This window comes from Carassius auratus, chromosome 10 (genome assembly GCF_003368295.1).
Source record: "Carassius auratus strain Wakin chromosome 10, ASM336829v1, whole genome shotgun sequence".
NCBI classification, from domain to species: Eukaryota; Metazoa; Chordata; class Actinopteri; order Cypriniformes; family Cyprinidae; genus Carassius; species Carassius auratus.
Window position 1 is genome coordinate 10,064,000 of NC_039252.1, and position 18,932 is coordinate 10,082,931.

An 18,932-nucleotide genomic window follows, 5' to 3' on the forward strand; every position below is an offset into this window, starting at 1 on the left:
CTGTTTCTGTGTAGTTTGGAGGGTTGTTTTGTCATGCTGCTATGCAATTTATGAGGTTTCAATTGTTTTAGTGGGGAAGTCGTGGCCTAGAAGTTAGAGAATTTGACTCCTAACCCTAAGGTTGTGGGTTCGAGTCTTGAGCTGTTTATCATGTTGGTGAGCATTATTAATTGAAGTTGCTAATGTCTCTTCTTCAGAGGTGTTTTGAAATGACCTTTTGTGCTCATTTCTCTGTTGAAACACATCCAGCTCCTCCAGGACTGTATGGATGAATTCAGTCTCTTCTTTGGGGAGGTAACAGCCATTGACACGAGGAAGAGCCAGGGTGTCAGAGGATGAAGATCTTTATTCACAGGAGATGCTTTAGTCTCTACACACTTCAGAAAGAAACATTTCAGAGCGGATCAGTAACTTACAGGCCAAACATCACAAAACAACAATATAAAGCTCTTGGCTTGTGCTCACTGAGGCAAACTAAAGGCACAGATTTTACCATTAATTCACATAGAAACACATAGAAAAATTCCAAAATCAAACCTAAAAGCCATTAAGTCGTTAGTTTATTGTCTCCTGCTTAAGTATGAGTCAAAATATAAATAGCTAACGTTAAGTTTTATAAGGGGACACAGAATTACATTAAATATCTGAACTCACTTGAACATTAGCTAACGTTACTAGCTTAGTTCGCCACTCTCACTCATGAACGTTAAACGCGTTTCAAGACGCGCGACTGGTTTAGACAAATAAACTCGAAACAGAGACCTTCAAACGTGATTAAATCCCCGGATTGAACACCACCAGTGAGGTGATAAAGATGTTAGGTTCACATGTGAAGGCTTTTAGGCCCCTCTAGCGGTCAGGGTGCATTTTTTTCCCCGTTTGACATTGATTTGCTATCCGTGCTTCAGAATTTGGGACTAAAAGCGCCTTTTCAGTCAGTTAATCGATGTATGAGACAAATAATTACTAAACTTTACCAAATGTGTATCCCACAAAACTTTTTAAACTCTGGAAGACTTTGACCATATCATCGCAGTTTTCATGTAGACAACGTGGTCAACTTCAACATGTCCACCCTGTTGAGGGGAACATGATATGAAAAAATAAATAAAATTGAAATTATTATTTGTAAAAGTACTTAAAAAAAGACGTTCTATTCTTTATTTTACACACCTTCTATGTTAGCATTTTATTGCTCAGACTATTTGTAATGTAATGTGTAATTGCTCATTTGAAGTCAAAATGCCCTGTTTAAGTTGAAGAAGTGGTGTATTTAAACTTCTTTTGTCACATTTTTGTCAGATTATATTAGTAAAATTTACAATTCTTATTTAATCTACCAAGCACTGTGTCTGAAGAAAAAATGCAGACAATGGAATTAATTTGTTCAAGAAAACACAATTTATTGTACGATACACAGTTTAAATAAGTGTCAAAAGATTTTCAAAAAAAGACATTATGATACAACACTGATAAAAAGATTTATGCAAGAAACAGGTCGAACTGACAGCAGTCTGAAATTCAAGCCGGAGATGCAATATTAAATGCAAACCATGCCTTTTAAGGATTTATGGCATTTGTGTGTAAGAAGGATTATATTGCAGACCCCAATAAAAGTCCAGTAGTTCAATGATGTGTGTATATAGTCAAATGTAGTGTTAAAACAGCATGGAAGAAAACAAACAGTTTTTGCTAGAGGAGAATGGAATAGAACAGTGACTTGAAGAAACTGAACTGATGACAAAAAAAACATTAAATAAACTATCAGTCTCAAATATCCACGTAAACGAAACTGAAGCTTCTTCATGAATGTTATGGCCGTTTTTAACAAAAACTAATTTTTACTATGAGAACACAGTCACAAAAGCTTTAAATAATCAAGATGCAGCTGTTTTGTGACTGAACATTGTGCACTTAATCTATACTTCCCATTCAAGACAAGTATACACAGAAAACAAGAGAAGGGAACGCACTGGAGCTGCAATATAAAATGACATGGCACAACACAGATTTAAAACAACTCCGATTAAGACATTGGAAAGCTGTTAGATGAGGGAAAGCTGGTCTGGAGAGTTTTTACGAAGATACACAATATAACCACTCTCTCCCTCGGTCAAAAACACAAACATTAATGGATCAATGGTCTGAAATTAAATCTATGATATCTACATGTAAAGCTTTAGGGTTGAGATATCATGAGATAGAGAAGCAGGTTCTGAGTCCAGCAGGCCAATCATCACCTTACAAACATAAACCTGCAGAAAGAAATAAAACTGCATTATTTCAAAGATGATGATGATCCAGTGCACTAAATACATGTGATATCATCATATTCAGGTCTAAAAGGACTTACCTTTGGTGTGTTTTATCTTGAACCAATACTTCTATCCTCGAAAATAGTGATCTCCACCTGTGAAAACTCAAGTTAAGGAAATAAAGTGTCATAAAAACCCTGCAAGGTGTTTTCTATTTCTTCAAACAGCTCAAAAGTTTGTGTACATGGGATTTTTGACAGGTTTTTGAAAGGTCTCTTATGTTCACCAAGGCTGAATTTATTTGTTCCTAAGTACATTAAAAGCAGCAATATTGTGAAATTTTATTTCCATTAAATAATACATTTTCTATTTGAATTTGAAACTGGAAATGATTCATATGATGCAAAGTTACTCCCCCATGTGTGTTCATTTGCTGCTCAAGGAACATTTATGATCAACAAAATTGTACACAAGCAGAATGTTTTTTTCTTTTTTTTAACATAAAAAAAAGATCTATGCAACATTACATTTGAATTTGAATATATGAAATCTGTTGCTACATTAAACATGTCTTCGTATCACTTTTGACCAATTGAATGCATCCTTGCTGAATACAAGTACACATTTCCTTCAGTCTGGACAGAAAACTATTTAAGGATACGACCCTGAGGCCCCTCTCTATGGGGTCAGTCAGGAGAAGCCCGAGAGGAGCGTAGATCTTCTCATTCTGCTCCTGGATGTACTTGGCGATCTTTTTCAGCACCTGAATGAATTCAACACAACACTGAAATCAATACGCATAATGTGATATAGATGACATCTAAAGCCTATCTCTCAGTCGACTCACTTTCTCGTAGTGGGTCTCCATGCAGAGGAAGATTGTGTACGCAGTGAGACAGGCCAGACAGCCCTCCAGATATGACCTGCCGCCCAACTTCTCCGCCTCTGCATAGAGATTATTCAGGGTCTGTATGGTCTCCTCAAACTGCTGCTTGTCCATCTGTAACAACAGCACAATCATCATAGAATCCATGTGCCAAAGCTCTGGATATATCTGACATCTGTAAATGCAGATGAGTGGTTAAGGGAACTTTTGTGTTTGCTCTGGGTCTCCACACACCCTGCTCTCCAGCTCTGCTGGGAACTTGGTCTGGAACTTGCAGATGGTTCCAGAGGTGTAGTCTCTCTGAACGAAAACCTTGGAGGTGACGGCTGCTTGCCGCAGGTCCTGCAAGCTGTGCGTCTGGTGAGAAAACCACAGATTAAACAATACATCTTCTACCCTCAAAAAACTGTTCTTTAAGGGGGAAAACACTGATGTTTTTTCATGCACCTGTCAACTTTGAGATTTTGGACTTTTTGGATTTTCAAACTACTGGAAAGAATAGAAAACATGTTAACTGTTTCTTTTCTAGCACTTTATTTGTGTCAACAGATTTAATTCATAAAAATTTTTTAAGGCTTTTTTCCCCCTTCGTTTTTTTTAATTTTTTTAATCTCCACTTCAGTAGCACTTACACACACCAAACGTCATATTACCATTCCTGTCTATATCCTGAATTTTTTTAAAGAGGATTTGTTATATATATATATATATTTCTTGATTATATACATTTTATTCCCCATCACATATTGTTTTCTGTCTGTTCTGAGTGTATTATGGAGTGACAAAAATGAGACACCCCAAATTACCCCTGTAAAAACATTTGACTGATGTGTCCCAAAAAAAAGAATAAAGAAAGAAACAAGAATTTTGAAACTGACCTCATCCAGTGTTCAGATTTAGGTACTAGAAATGTATGCAAATTAGCACATATTTAATTAGAAAATGCCTAATTTGTATATTTAAACCTAACATTTTAGAAAACTTTTAAAACAAAAAATCTTTGCAATTATCAGTGTAATCAATCAACTAGGTAAGGCGATAAATATTAGTTGTTATTTTTTACTCTATTCACCTGCGGTATCTCACCTCAAATTTCTGAAAGTGTTTTTTTTTCCAAGTACATATATGAAATATTACATTTAAAGAGCCAATAACTGGTTACTAAACTGATGTTTTCCATGTCATAATAAATAATATGTGTGTGTGTCTGTGTGTATATATTAAGAAACTGTAATATTATTCAATATTATTACTATTTAAAATAACTGCTTCTTTATTTTGAATATATTTTTTATATGTACTATAATCCTGTGATGGCAGAGCTGGTGTTTCAGCACTCATCTTCAGTCACATGATGATCCTTCACAAATTATTCCAATATGATGATGATTTGATAATATTCAAAGGTGATTATTAAAACCACAGGAACTCAGACCTATATATAAATGACAACTACACACACAACGCCCTTACTTATAGCATCAGCAAAAAATACATATAAGTTGCGTTACATTTAAATAACACGACTGAAATCGAATGACAACATGAGATTCGTTTTAAATATGATACCTGGTTTGAGATTTATATGAGTATATTGTCAGTAAAAGTGAGGATATATATCTCCGTCGATATTTATATTTGACGACCACTGGAGAAACGCTAACGTATCGAATAATAGCGGTATTAAAAGAAAACGTGTGTCAATCAGATAATTGGAGAGCGAAACATTTATTATAACGCATTATTTCAGATGTCAATCTTTGTCACTGAACATAAAGACAAGTGTAATTAAGTGTAATTTTTACTCACGCACCTCCGCCATAGTGGCTGCTGCTCCTCTTCCTGTTATTCGACCTGCTGTCCTCCAGAAAACACAGTCCGGGAGGAACCTTTGACTTCACTCAACAGTTCCGCTGCTACACCATATCTATTCCTCTATGATGGCGGAAATGTTTATTGTATTTTTATTTTTTCCCCTCACCTTAAAGATGAAGTATTGTGAATTAACTTGTTTGGTGAGCCTCAAATTTACTTAAAAAATACACCATTGCCAGCACACCACTATTTCACATTCAAATACCTTTAAAGAAAAATATTTTATAATAAATGTGCAACAGTTGAGCAACAGTTTCAGAAATAGCTAAATTGAAATGGTAATCTCATAACTCATGTAAATTATAACCTTCCTTTAAACAAAAACTCATTCATTTGCAGTTTCCAAAGGGATTAAGTTGTTTTGGGTGGTATTTAAATGTATCTCTGTCCATATATATCATAGTTATGATGCATTTGTTTGCCAGCATTAAGACAATAGTGTCACAACATTTCAGGGAAGAGGATACAAGAAGGAAACAGTCCATCCTACTAATGATGTTTATTCACTTTTATTTCAGAATAATTTGTAATACTGAGTGAAACCTAGAGGAGAAAACAAGGTTAATGCCTAAAACAGTTCTCTCTCGTTGTCTCCATCTGTGTTTTTCGAATCCTACTTGGATGACTTATACAGGATGACATACAACAGAGAAAAGTCTTCATGATTGAGAGTGCAAGGAATCGTCTTATTTTACAGCAGCGGTCCCGCCAGCCTCACATGATAAATGGTACATCGGTGAGATCATTTATTCCTAAAGGTTCCCGTGGGACACCTGGGCCGTTTTTCACTGGATTCAAAGTTTTCACCATCACTCAGTTCCTTAGACAGCACTGGATCAACTCAGTATGGACATAAAATAAGCTTGTGGTCCACCTTGAGATCTCTCAAAACCATTTGGCAGATCATATATCAGACAATATTTTGTAAAAATATCATGTTGTGTGATAATGTTTGATGGCATTCTCATTGCATCAAGTTGGTGCACTTCATCTGTAGTTTAACAGACAAGAGCATTTGATTAAAAGGACTCTCGATTCACACAAACTTCTTTTTTTTTTTTTTTTTTTGATTGATCTCAAATGAGGAAACTCCAGCACTGTAATTAAGGTAAAAATTGTTAGCCTGAACGCATTGTAAGTCACTTTGGATAAAAAAAGTCTGCTAAATGCATAAATTTTAATTTCTTTTATTTTATTTTATTTAATTAACACTTGTAAACATTTGTCTGTGAAACATTTTGTTTTGAATCAATCAACTCCTACATTTGTTTCATTAATAGTGTTAGTTTAATAATCAGTTCTTAAATACATACATCCATATTTCATTATTTGCATCAATGTTATTTTAGACACACACACACACACACATTTTTAAGTTTTAGTAAGTTTGTTTCTGACAATGTTATAGTTTTTTTTAAAGTTTTAGTTATTTTTGTACTTCAATGAGAAATGATAAATAGAATAACCTTACTAAAATATATTTTTTAAATATTTAATTTCAGTTAAAGTTTATCAAGTAATGTACTTTTTTGTATTATTATTATTATTATTATTTATATGCATAATAATATGTTTTTTTTAATATTAAAGCAATTAAAATGTTTATAATGATTTTACTTAGGGATAACAGATCTGGGTAAAATCATTTAAATTAATATTTAGCTTTTAATAAAAATATAAAAAATGTATTTGTGATGTTGTTTAAAACATTAATTCAGCTAATTCAAATAATATGCATTTTATTTAGCATTTTATTTTTGACTCGTATATTTGTATTTTCTACAAAAATAATCAAATGTTGATGCTGTGAAGCAATTTGGTGAGCAGGTGTTTAGGATGCTTTAATATATCGGGGAACTATCAGTTTTATAATTGAATTTATTGTTTGCCATTCTATGAACAAATCGACCATAACTATATCAATTACCCCAAAACACGACTCAGTCCTCAATCAAGTCTTCTGTACAGTGTTCTGCAACTTGAGCTATATTTCACAGATGCAATTTTAGGGGAACAGAAAATATGTTTTACTAATCTGACTGCTGTACAAAATATAAGGAAATTATCTGATATACCAGCCAAGTTATGAGTGTAGACATTCCTATATCTCTGAATAACCCTCATTTATACATGCAGTCTCTATGATGCTTACAACAGGGGGTCTCAATGGAGGGGTACGTGTTCTGCTACCACCAAAGATCCTCTCGTGTGGAGAAATCACGGGTAAACATATTATGATGACAGATATGTTTAGGTGTAATTAAAACATCTTAAGTGACGACGAGTTTGGCATTCCATGATGGCATGTCTGTTTTCTTTCAGCAGTCACTTCATTAAGAACATTGTGAAATAATCGTGTGGTTATGAAAGCCAGTACACAGCTGCAGTATTGTGAGAGAGGAAATGCCCACATTGCTGTTTGGAATGGCTGAAGTTAGAACTGAGTTGAAGCTGCTCTCATGCAGTGTGAAAAGCAAACGAGACGCAGCGAAGGGCATCTCGCAAGCATCTGCATCCCAGTCCTAGAAACCCAGCCAAAAGTCGCAGATGCTTCATTATACATTTTAAATAATGTGTCTTTGTAGCAGAAGAGCCATCCGGCTTGCATTGACTGCTTTGACAAACACTGTTATAAATCAGGCTGTGGAACTTTTATAGAATTAGATCAGACATTTTACAGATGCACCACGGATACAGTCCATGTACAGCCATTTTCACGTACATTTTATTAGTCTGTCACACAAGAGCTTTTCAACCTAGAGCCTCTTGAACAAATGCAGCTGTTTGGATGCCAGGAATAGTAAAGGAATAGTGCACAAAAAAAAAAAAGCTTCAGGCCATCCAGGATGTAGACTAGAGGAGTTTGTTTCTTCATCAGAACAGATTTGGAGAAATATTTCTCTCCTGATTCAGACAAGAAAACTTATCTTTCTTTACTAACTGACAGATTTAGCTTAAATGTCTCATGAAACTGAAATAAATACATACAAAAAAAAAAAAATTCTGCTTAACATTTATAAGCAAAACGTTAAATGTGACCCTGGGCCACAAAACCAGTCAAAAGTAGCACAGGTATATTTGTTTTTTATGCCAAAAATCATTAGGATATTAAAGAGGTCATATGACATTGCTAAAAAAGAACATTATCTGGTGTAATGAAATGTGTTTATGCAGTTTAAGGTTTAATAAACATTATTTTCTACATAATGTATATTATTGTTGCTCCTCTATGCCCCGCCTTTATGAAACCTGAGAAACTATTTTAACAAAGCTCATTGTTCTGAAAAGCAAGGTGTGTTCTGATTGGCCAGTTATCCCGTATGTTGTGATTGGCTGAATGCCTCAAGCGTGTGATGGAAATGTTATGCCCCTTAAATTACTCTGATGTCATCTCCCAGCCAGATGAGACAACAACAATAAAACCTATTATAAATGAGGCATTTGTTGCTTCAACTGGGGAAACAATTACTGATTATAATGACTTATGCTGTCTTTTTACACATTGTGTTGCGTATCGCACTGCGTAAACATAAAACCATGTCTGCATTTGTAATCTGAGAAACGACAAAAAACAAGCGTTACTCTACACTGCTCAAAATTCCCAGAGGGCCTGGTTGCAGGCTTGCACTTGCACTCTCAGACTTGCACTCTCAGACAATTGCACTTCCACTAGTGACATCACTTGCAGTCTTTATTTTTTATTTTGTTTGAATTTTTTTATTACTTTTTGTTTGAATTTCCCAACATTTTATAACAGTAGCCAGGTGGCGAAGACAAGAAAAAAGAAACTAAATTACAATATCACTTGCAATCGCTACTTGCACTCTCTGCTACCTGTGACGTCACTTGCAATTGACACAAATCGTGCATGTTGCCAATGGAGACAAGACGCTGTGGTGGTGATTAAATGATTCAAACTAAATTAGTACTATAATGTACAGGGTCCTGCAAGAAAAAGACAAGACTGGCAAATCCGTGGCCAGAACAGCAGAATCTGAACATTTGACATTTGCGTCTCTCGCTAAGTGTAGAAAAAAAACACGTAACATGGCTTAATATATTAAGATGCTATTCAATTATCAAATTAAATATACAGTTCATTAATATAAGGAATATGTATATAGTATTTTCCTCACATACTGCAAAATGTGGCATAATGGACTAAGATGATAAAGGCCAAACTCAATATGCTTCTCTACATTATTAAAATATATAACTAATATGTACAGGCACGCAGGTGAGCCCAGAATAAACGCAACACGCAAAGTTTCACGTTAAGCATTTTTCCATATAGAATAAAAATTAGTCTACAATTCGTTTATATCACTGTACTCGTATGCTTGCCTGTAAGGAGTTGTTCCTTTTAAAATCACTTAATGCATTTCATAATGCACGTACATATTTTCTGGTCTGTATACATTGCTCCAGGCATGATGAAGAGGATATAGTCCTCTTTTGGAAGTCCAAACAAAGTAGTTTCTTTTTCACAATGAAACACAGCGTCTATACGACATGGCAATGGCAACAACAATACTACAATGAGAATAAAAGGTACGTCTTCTTTTTTAGCGTGAACATCTGGGCGGCGTTATGCAAATCTTCCCACATAGTGACGTAGACATGTGGGGGCATATTAGAACAAGACGTTTTAGGGGGGTGTGGACAAATCTTAACTTTGATAAAGAATATCTCTTTGGATTTGAGACTTTAATCTTTGCAACTTTACAGATCTTCATGCACCAAGAGCTTGTAACACTCCAAAAATTGAATCGCATCATATGACTCCTTTAATAAAGGTCATTTTCCATGCAGATATTTTGTACATTTCCTACCATAATTATATATCAAAACTTAATTTTTGATTAGTAATATGCATGGCTATTTCAATTGTATCTCAGCCCAAATATTGTCCTATCCTAACAAACCATACATCAATGGAAAGCTTATTCGTTCAGCATTTCAGACAATTGAGATGCATAGATTGACCCTTATAACTGGTTCTGTGTTCCAGGGTCACAGATATTATGAGAAAATATAAAATATATAATATAAAGATTTGTGCATGTATATAAATATTTCCTCAAACAACATGCTTTATGAATCAGAAGAAAAAGGAATTAAAAGTTTGATAGACCACTGTGTGACGTTCAAAAGAACGATTTATTCGCGAATGGGGATCACTAAAGAAGACATTATGTTCTTTATATCCGATACTTGTATTAAGAGAGTGATTTATGCATTCCTCAATTGTAGGTGTAATATATCGCATTAAAAGGTTAATTAGAAAATCAGTTTAAATGTTGTTGTTTTTTTAACGTGCACACACCTTTATATTATCTAAAGATTCAGTCAATTAGTAGACACAAAGGGTTAATTAATAATTTTAGTCCCCCCTGCATGAAGATAAAATATATATTTGTCCGGCACATAGAGCAACCTTCGCGTTATGCCAAGCCAGTTGCATTACTATTGGTTGTTTCACCTTTCAAGCGCGTTCATTACTCTCGCGCTGCGCAACGGAACGGCAGCGCGCGACACTCTCAAGCTCTCATAAGACAGTGGCAAACGAGGACGCCAAAGAAACCGAGTTAGTGCAGTACTAATGCAAAAACATCCGTCTGAGGTCTCAACAGTGCAACGCAGTTGGATATAACTGTTTATTTCCCCTCTTGTGCCATGAAGAACCTTCTCCTCAAGCTGTGGATCTTCATCGCTCCAGCTGTCTTCCTCCCTTCGCTCAATGCTCAGTACCACACCTGGTTACCGGAGCCGGGGGATTCGGGTTACGAAAAAAGACAGTGCATGGACATTCCCGAGGACCTGAGGTTGTGTTTTAATGTGGGCTACCACCAAATGCTGCTTCCCAATTTGCTGGAGCACGAAACCATAGCTGAGGTGAAGCAGCAAGCGAGCAGCTGGGTTCCTCTGGTGCACAAAGCCTGTCACCCCGGCACGCAAGTGTTCCTCTGCTCGCTCTTCGCCCCCGTGTGCCTCGAAACACCCATATATCCGTGTCGCTGGCTGTGCGAGGCTGTCCGGGACGGCTGTACCCCTATAATGCAGGCGTTTGGGTTCCCTTGGCCTGAAATGCTCAAATGTGACAAGTTTCCCCTGAGCGACGTGTGCCTTTCTATGAACACCACCAGCAGCGATGACACGGACAAATCCCCAGGTGTGTATGATAACTGTGTTTGACAGAATTTAACATTAACTTCTTTCTGAATCTTCCTTTTTATGCTTAAAAAATACATGGCGCAGCCAAATAAATTGTGCCACAGCTACGTTTCTGTTAACTATTTTATTGACTGTTTTGGTCACATATTGTTACTGTTTTGTTATTTCAAAATGTGAAAAATAAAAGTAAGAATCAGTAGGTGTGTTTTATTTATTATTATGGTTTGTTAAGGCTGATTGTTTGTTTAGATCCGTTTACGATGCATTACAAACACATAACCAACGAGTTATTGACATGTATTTAGATTTTACTTAAAATTACAGTGTTAAAATACATTACTTTTTTATCTGCAGTATTGAATTTGTTGCATCTTTTCACCATTTTAAATGTGAAATTACTGTAAAATAAATAAAATATTATAGATCAAGCAATTAAACATTTACACTTAGATCAGTTTATAATCTTCCCATTTGCTTATTTACTTGAGATGTAAGCAACAGTCAGGACATTTGGTTTAAACATTTTTTTTTTTCTCCTTCTTTTTTTCTTTAGATGTCTCTTCTGTTTGTCCGCCATGTGACCATGAGATGAACACAGATGCAATTCTGGAACAACTGTGTGCCAGTGAATTTGGTAATTAATTTTTTTATGCAATATTGATGAATTAGTATTTTAAAAAATCACCCTAAACTAAAGTACAGATCGCATCCAAGTAATTAGTTTAAATATGTATTATATATTTTTTAAAAGATTAATTCCAAGATAAATTATATCCTTGATTAGGGAGATTTTCCAGTTAAGTTGCTAATTGAAATATTGATTGTGTCTGACTATTAAAAAAACAAACATATTTTGTCTTTACCGACAAGAGAGAAATTATAAACTAGCTGTATTTCTTCTTGACTAGTATCAACACGCTGATCTTACGGTATAAAGTTGAAACGCACTACAAAGAACAATTCTGAAAATGAGCTCTTATATAGACTATTATGGACATCTGTCTAAAACATATTGCAACGCACCTCAGATGTGAAAGATTTTGGCATAGTCCTTTTACGAACATTAAAAGCACTGAAAGGCAAAACTTGTTCCAAACACTTTTCGGCATGCTGCTACTAATGCAAGTGATTTCAGAATGCTTCATTTATTGGCCAATGCTTAATGACTTCAAGAGAACAAAATCTGATCGTATGATTCCCATCATTGTGATTCCTGGTCCAGGTTTTCAGCCCACACATTTGTTTCCAATAATATTGTTGACTGAAAAAAAAAATATATCTAATATTACTTTCCGGATTTGCACTCTTTAAATCTATTTCTCTCTTGAGACAGTAAGGGTCTAGTGCTGCTTAAACATAAACATAATTCTCCCTGTATATTTATAGTTTTTTTTTTTTTATTAGATTTCAACCGCAAATGGAGATATTTGGTTTTTATAAAAAGCAGAGCTACTTCTTCCATTGCAAATGCTGTTTCTAAGAACCAGTGATGTGGTCAGAATCCAGAAGGTCTTTTTTTCAGGGTTTGAGATGTTGTCAAAGACAGGAAGCTTTCCGCTGGCAAGAATTTCATGGGACCTTTTATTTTATTGCAAGCTATCAAGCACTAATCCAGCAAAGGCTTTTTCTAGTCATTATAGACTGACTGTCTTAAACTCTGTGAAACACTGTTGAATGTGAAAATGGAAATATGCGGTTGTTATCTTAAACAGGTAGATATGTGAGATATCTGAGTTGATTCATTTTTATTAATATATATATATATATATATATATATATATATATATATATATATATATATATATATATATATATATATATTGTTATTATTATTATTTTTAATTTGTAATTTTTTTTTTATTATTAATAAAACAGAAAATGTAATTGTAACCTCATGAAGCACATTTTAGGTTAACTGAATTTTTCTAAAGTGTATTTTTGTTAATGCTTTAAGCAAAATGCTTATTATTAAAATTTTAGAAATATGAGAAAATATATCAATGGAAAACCTGATGTAGTTTGTGTTTCTATGCTTTCTTTTTTGAACATTTTCCTTTCATTGCACTAGTGCAAATACAGAAAATGATAGATGTTTTGTCAAAATGAAGCTCCAGGGAATATAAACATTTTGCAGCTCAGAGGATGATTTTAAAGCTAGCGCTGTTTTTGATAGTATTTGTTCTGTTTTGTTGGTAATGCTAAACAATTTTATCCACAATACACCCATTTAATAATAACCTTAAATTCTTTCATAATTCAATGCTCAAATAACCGATTATTTAAGGAGTGCCTCAGGGATCGGTAATAAGACCTTTTTTGTTTTAGCATCACTAATAGAGCAAGTTTAGGAGAAATTGTGCAGTCTCTTTTTTGATCTTGGTTGGAATTAGAATTTGATATGTACCCAAGAATCATATCCTCACACAAAGGGGACGATATTGCGATACAACACATTGCACCATGCAGCTTTGCACAATTAGCACAGAATAGCATCTGAAAGACATAAACTAGAATGAGTTCTTGGCTAAAATGTGACAACAGATGATGAAAACAGCCAAGTGTTCAGCATCTCCATGGCAAAGAAATTAAACAGTGACCTTAAGCAAAAATACTTCAAATATTTGCCTTTTCCGTCAGTTCTTGAAGGATTTTTTTTTTTAATGAAGGTTTTACATAACCGTTATATGTTACATAATTTTTTTAAAAATATATATTTATTTAAGACTTCATAGGTGTGGAAAGAAATTGTCTCATTTAAACTTTCATGAACATTAATGACTTCTGAAACCTACATTTTCTTTTTGCAGCAATCAAGACGAAGATTAAGGAAGTCAAAACAGACAACTTAGACCGAAAAGTCATTCTGCAAAAAAAGAGGAAGGCGGTGAAGCGTGGAAATCTGAAGAGGCAGGACTTAAAAGAGCTTGTACTTTACCTGAAAAATGGAGCAGACTGTCCATGCCAACAACTGGAAAACCTAAAGAGCAACTACTTAATCATGGGCCGCAGTGTTGGGAAACAGTATATATTGACAGGCATTCATAAGTGGGACAAATCTAGCAAAGAACTTAAGAAGGCCCTTAAAAAACTTGAAAGCCATAAATGTTCAACTTTTGAGACCATGTTCAAGTGATGTTTGATCAGTTGGTTACTAATCGTTGTGAACTTTCCATTATAGCATTATATTACATTTTGCATTACAGTACAGTATAGAAAGGAACCATAGATGCCACGATCCAAATAGTTAGATTGTTTGCCAAATAAATGTCTCAATACATACAAACAAGTGCCATTTAGTTCACTTTTTAAAATGTTCTTGAACATTTCTAACCAATCCAAGTACAAAACACAGTTATCCACATTTATTTACATTCCATTATGCTACAAGTCAGTTGAGTGAGTTCTGCTTTTGCAATTACTGCCTTTTGGTGTATCTTAATGTTTTCCTGGTGGAATAATATCTATATCCATGCAATCTGTTAATAATGTTTATCTTTTATAATAAACATCACAGCTATCAGGTATTCAGAAAAATGCACAAGCCATGCAATAAAGAGATTTTTTTGACAGTTTGTTGTTGCATAGGATGCAAATCACACTTAATCATGCAGTGCAAGGTGTATAGCATGCCCGAGGGCTTGCACAATGCACTGTAATCATTTAACATTAAAAGAGAAAATATTTATTATATGTTTGACTGCACTCTTTATTTATTATTATTATAAAGAGTGCTTAATCATGGAGAAAAAATGAAAAAGGAAAAAAAGACAAGTAGCAGTGGTGACCTGCCAAGCAGTCCAGCTATAACAATCACATGCTGTGAAATCACTGCAAAATAATCACTTCAAATCAGATCAGATTAGAGACATTTCAGACTCTGCATGTGCCCTGTGTAAGCAAACAGCCAGATAAAGTGTTTATATTGTATAGACAGATCAGAGATGTTTGTTTTGGATTGAGGGAGAGATTTGGACATATTTCTTTCCCAGCTTTCCTGATGAAAGTCAGTTGGAGTTTTCTCTCTCTCTCTCTCTCTCTCTTTGTCTCGCTCTCTTTTGAGGAGAGTTAGTAATATATTGTGTGTCGAAAGTAAAAGATTATTTGATAAATTATAATTTATACTATATGATCCACGAGAATAAATAAATAAATTCTGGAAAAAATAAATAAATAAAATAAAACCATATCTAGCCAGTTACTCCCAATTAATGACTTAAGAGAAATAGAAGAAAAAATGAAGAAAAAAAAAGAAGAATTTTGCCCATGGTGTAGAAACAATTTTTACTTAAAAATTGCTAGTAAATTGATTGAATATTTGCTTTGATGTCATCTATGATGTACTTCAAAACATTGAAACCTTTGACATTTAAAATGTACACTTATTCCTCTTCAGGAAAAAACTGAACAAAAATATAGATGACTCATCCTGTACTACTCTCACAATTATTTCAATCTTAAACTATAAAAAACTAAGATAATGTTTATAAAACATTATGAGGTATCAAGTCATAATTATGAGATAATAGGTTGAAAGTATGAGTTGCTGAGTTACAATTATGATTGAAATTTCGCCTATCATAATTTTTATATATACACTTACTATATGGTTAGGGTTAGAATTTAACTAAGTTTACATGCATGTATGCATAATTTGTTTTTATTATAATAGTAAGTACATGTAACGTAACAAGGACACTTTAAAATAAAGTGTTCCTGTTACCCCCAAAATATTAAAATGTCATTTCTGCCAACATGATTTGCTTCACAGAATGCTTCTTACACAATACATCCTTTGAAATGTGGTGGAAAGTTTTATGGCATTCAGAACCCCCCCCCCCCCCCACACACACACACACACACAAACTCACCTGCGACATATATACAAACACTGTAAATATTGTAATAAACAAATTATTACCTAAAGAAATAACAAACATGTGAGCCTTTAAACCCTCTGGAATGTTGTGTCCCATAGATTGCTAAGCACATTTTTGTTTTTACAAACTGAGGGACGAGTTGAAATTGTCTGTGGTAATCGCCAGCATGCCACAGATGTTGTGCTTAGAGCTTAACTCATACTGAACCCAGAGCATTCCTTTAAAACTGTTTAGTTACTTTTGAAGACCCCCAACCTTTTGTTTTGACGTCCTTTCGGGGTGATTCAAGCCGAAATTAAACCATCTGCAGCGAACACGTTTTGAAAGAAATCCATACATGGCAAATGGCAAAAACCCTGAGTGCGTGTTACCCCCAGGAGAAGCCCAGCGATCCCAGCTCATGCAAAAGCGTAGTGATGGTTTATCCAGGTTAAGCAAATAACTGTGTTTTGTGCTCTGGGATGACATTGCCTGCCAGACTCTATGGGATGATCATTAGAAGCAGCTGTTGGCTTTGCTGCTGCATATTTCCCAGCTTCATTGAATGAAAAAGACTTGCTTTTTTGTCTCCAGCCTTGAGGGGAAGAAAGCCTATTAAAAGCCATAAATAATATGATGCTCTCACAGGATAGCATCTGAGGTAAGATGGGCTCTGTGGTAAACATACTTCCACATGGGGTTTGGGCTGAAGTTCTCACATATGCCAACTGTGAAAACGGCCAGATGGGATGCACAGACTCTGAATATGGTGCCGTCACTGTTCCCAATTCGATTTTGTCTGCAAGTCTTATTAGGATTGATTTTTACGTGTTTATTTTAAGCTAGCATATTAGCACGAAATTATCCCAACTGAGGTCTGTTTGCGAAATCTATCTGATCGAGATAATGGGCATATAAATCTGACTCAGTTTGTTCAACATTTCAGAGCTTTATCAAACAAATGGCCTTCTTGACTCTTGTGGGTTGGAGTGAAGGAATGCTGTCTGGTAAAGCACTTCTTGAAACTTTTGGTCCAAGAAATGTCCTTTGTAATCGAAGTGAACGACACAGGAATGGTTTATTTAGACATATGCAAGAACATGATGTATCGATATCTGGTAACTTAAAGGGGTAGTTCACCCTGAAAATAAAAATGCTGTCATTAATAACTCAACACTCAAGTTGTTCGGAACCTGGGTGACGTACATACTCTCTTCTGGGAAAAACAAATGGAGAAGTCCAGCAGAATGAGTGTTTTTTTTTTTTCCATACACTGAAAGTGACCTGGAGCTATCACGTTTCAAAAATGACTAAAGCACCCTAAAAGTGGTTTATGATGTGACTCTACTATAGTTCGCATAAGTATTTTTCATGTAATTGAAATACAGGTTTTCATGTAATTTTACAGTAAAAAACTGTTAAATGTTCAGTTTAAAGTGGAAGTGAAAAAGAACAGTCAAGAAAAGTCATCTTATAATTTACAGCATGAAATAAAAACATAAATTGATGTGGAATTGATGATTTTACATTGCAATAATGGTTTCTTATCAGTTATGTCCATGGTGTTTTGTTACATCTTGCTGTTTAATTAATGTTTATTGCATCATTTTAGTTTCACGTTTTACCATAATCTTTGATTTCAAGGTTGTTGTTAGTGTATTATAAAGGCTAAAACAGATTTTATTAATTTGTTTTACTAACATTATTGCAGTTACATCATTACTATTATTAGTATTATTATTATTTACTGTAAAGGTAGAAAAGAAATGTACGGTATTTTTTTACTGTAAAGTTCTGGCCTTTATTACACCTTTATTATGATACTTTCTGAGCTTTATGTACATTTTGGAACTTAACAGACATGGTTACCATTTTCTTTCATTATATGGAAAAAAGCAGATGATGAATTTGTAAAACATCTCCCTTATGCACTTTTAAAACAACGGAGTAAAGAAGAACAAATTTTTTGTGCTTGTGTGTGTGAACTGATCCTTAAAGCAGACCACTTGCCACTCTTTTCTGGCATATATTCAATGCTGAATCATATGCATTCAAAGGGATAGTTCACCCAAAAATGAAAATTCTGTCATTAATTACCAGTGTTTGGAATAACGCCGTTTAAAAGAACGGCGTTAGGTAACGACGTTATTTTTTCAGTAACGGGGTAATCTAACTAATTATTTTCGCGTCGTTATAACGCCGTTAACATTACTGGACGTTAAATGCGGTGCGTTACTTTGCATTGATTTAATAAACTATGTAATCCGAATGCACCTGGTGAGCAGGTGAGTTAATAACGAAATAAGCGATTATGATTGGCTAAGGCAGAGTCATATGTTTCATGGTAGCCAATCAGAGCCAGTGTTTTTACACCAGCGGTGGCAAACACACACACGCGAACGCGCGAATAAATATTGAAAGTTATGTAAGAACACCTGTGTTCTACTCAATTTTAACTGACTTGTGAAAACTGCTCCAAAAAAAAAAAAATTGACATAGAGCAGCTTTTTATTTTTTTGTTTAACAGTAACGCAAATAGTTACTTTCCCTAGTAACGAGTTACTTTTATTATAGAGTAATACAGTTTCTAACTCAGTTACTTTTTGGAACAAGTAGTGAGTAACTATAACTAATTAATTTTTTTAAGTAATGTTCCCAACAGTGTTAATTACTCACCCTCATGTCATTCCAAACCTGTAAGATCTTCATTCATCTTCAGAACACAAATTAAGATATTTTTGACGAGTTCCAAGAGCTCTCTGACCCTCCACAGACAGCACGGATCCATCCTAACACTATCAAGGCTCTGAAACGTAGCAAGGAGATCATTCAAATAATCCATGTGACATAAATAGTTAAACCATAATTTTACTAAGCTACAAAACA

At 34.6% G+C, this 18,932-nt stretch overlaps 2 protein-coding genes across 2 annotated transcripts; one reads left to right on the plus strand and one right to left on the minus strand.

The window, feature by feature from the left end:
- Positions 1-1,378: 1,378 nt before the first annotated feature.
- Positions 1,379-5,036, minus strand: LOC113109783 (golgin subfamily A member 7-like). The gene is made up of 6 exons (XM_026273544.1): positions 4,955-5,036; positions 3,376-3,498; positions 3,103-3,255; positions 2,917-3,018; positions 2,354-2,410; positions 1,379-2,255 (listed from the first exon to the last, which is right to left on the minus strand). Exons 1-5 carry the CDS (start codon positions 4,961-4,963, stop codon positions 2,366-2,368), a joined length of 432 nt encoding a protein of 143 aa, XP_026129329.1. The 5' UTR covers positions 4,964-5,036; the 3' UTR covers positions 1,379-2,255; positions 2,354-2,365.
- Positions 5,037-10,463: 5,427 nt separating this feature from the next.
- On the plus strand, positions 10,464-14,762 carry LOC113109784 (secreted frizzled-related protein 1). Its single transcript, XM_026273545.1, has 3 exons — positions 10,464-11,188; positions 11,744-11,824; positions 13,998-14,762. Exons 1-3 carry the CDS (start codon positions 10,693-10,695, stop codon positions 14,321-14,323), a joined length of 903 nt encoding a protein of 300 aa, XP_026129330.1. The 5' UTR covers positions 10,464-10,692; the 3' UTR covers positions 14,324-14,762.
- The last annotated feature ends 4,170 nt before the right edge of the window (positions 14,763-18,932 follow it).

Bases quoted from the DNA above. Each gene is read 5' to 3' on its own strand.
- LOC113109783 (XM_026273544.1), bottom strand. The intron at 3,256-3,375 runs GTGTGTGGAGAC...CTGTTGTTACAG, and splicing joins CAGCAGAGCTGGAGAGCAGG to ATGGACAAGCAGCAGTTTGA. The intron at 2,411-2,916 runs GTATCCTTAAAT...GAGTTTTCACAG, and splicing joins TAGAGAGGGGCCTCAGGGTC to GTGGAGATCACTATTTTCGA.
- LOC113109784 (XM_026273545.1), top strand. From the start codon at position 10,693: ATGAAGAACCTTCTCCTCAAGCTGTGGATCTTCATCGCTCCAGCTGTC. The intron at 11,189-11,743 runs GTGTGTATGATA...TTTTTTCTTTAG, and splicing joins TGACACGGACAAATCCCCAG to ATGTCTCTTCTGTTTGTCCG. The intron at 11,825-13,997 runs GTAATTAATTTT...TTCTTTTTGCAG, and splicing joins ACTGTGTGCCAGTGAATTTG to CAATCAAGACGAAGATTAAG.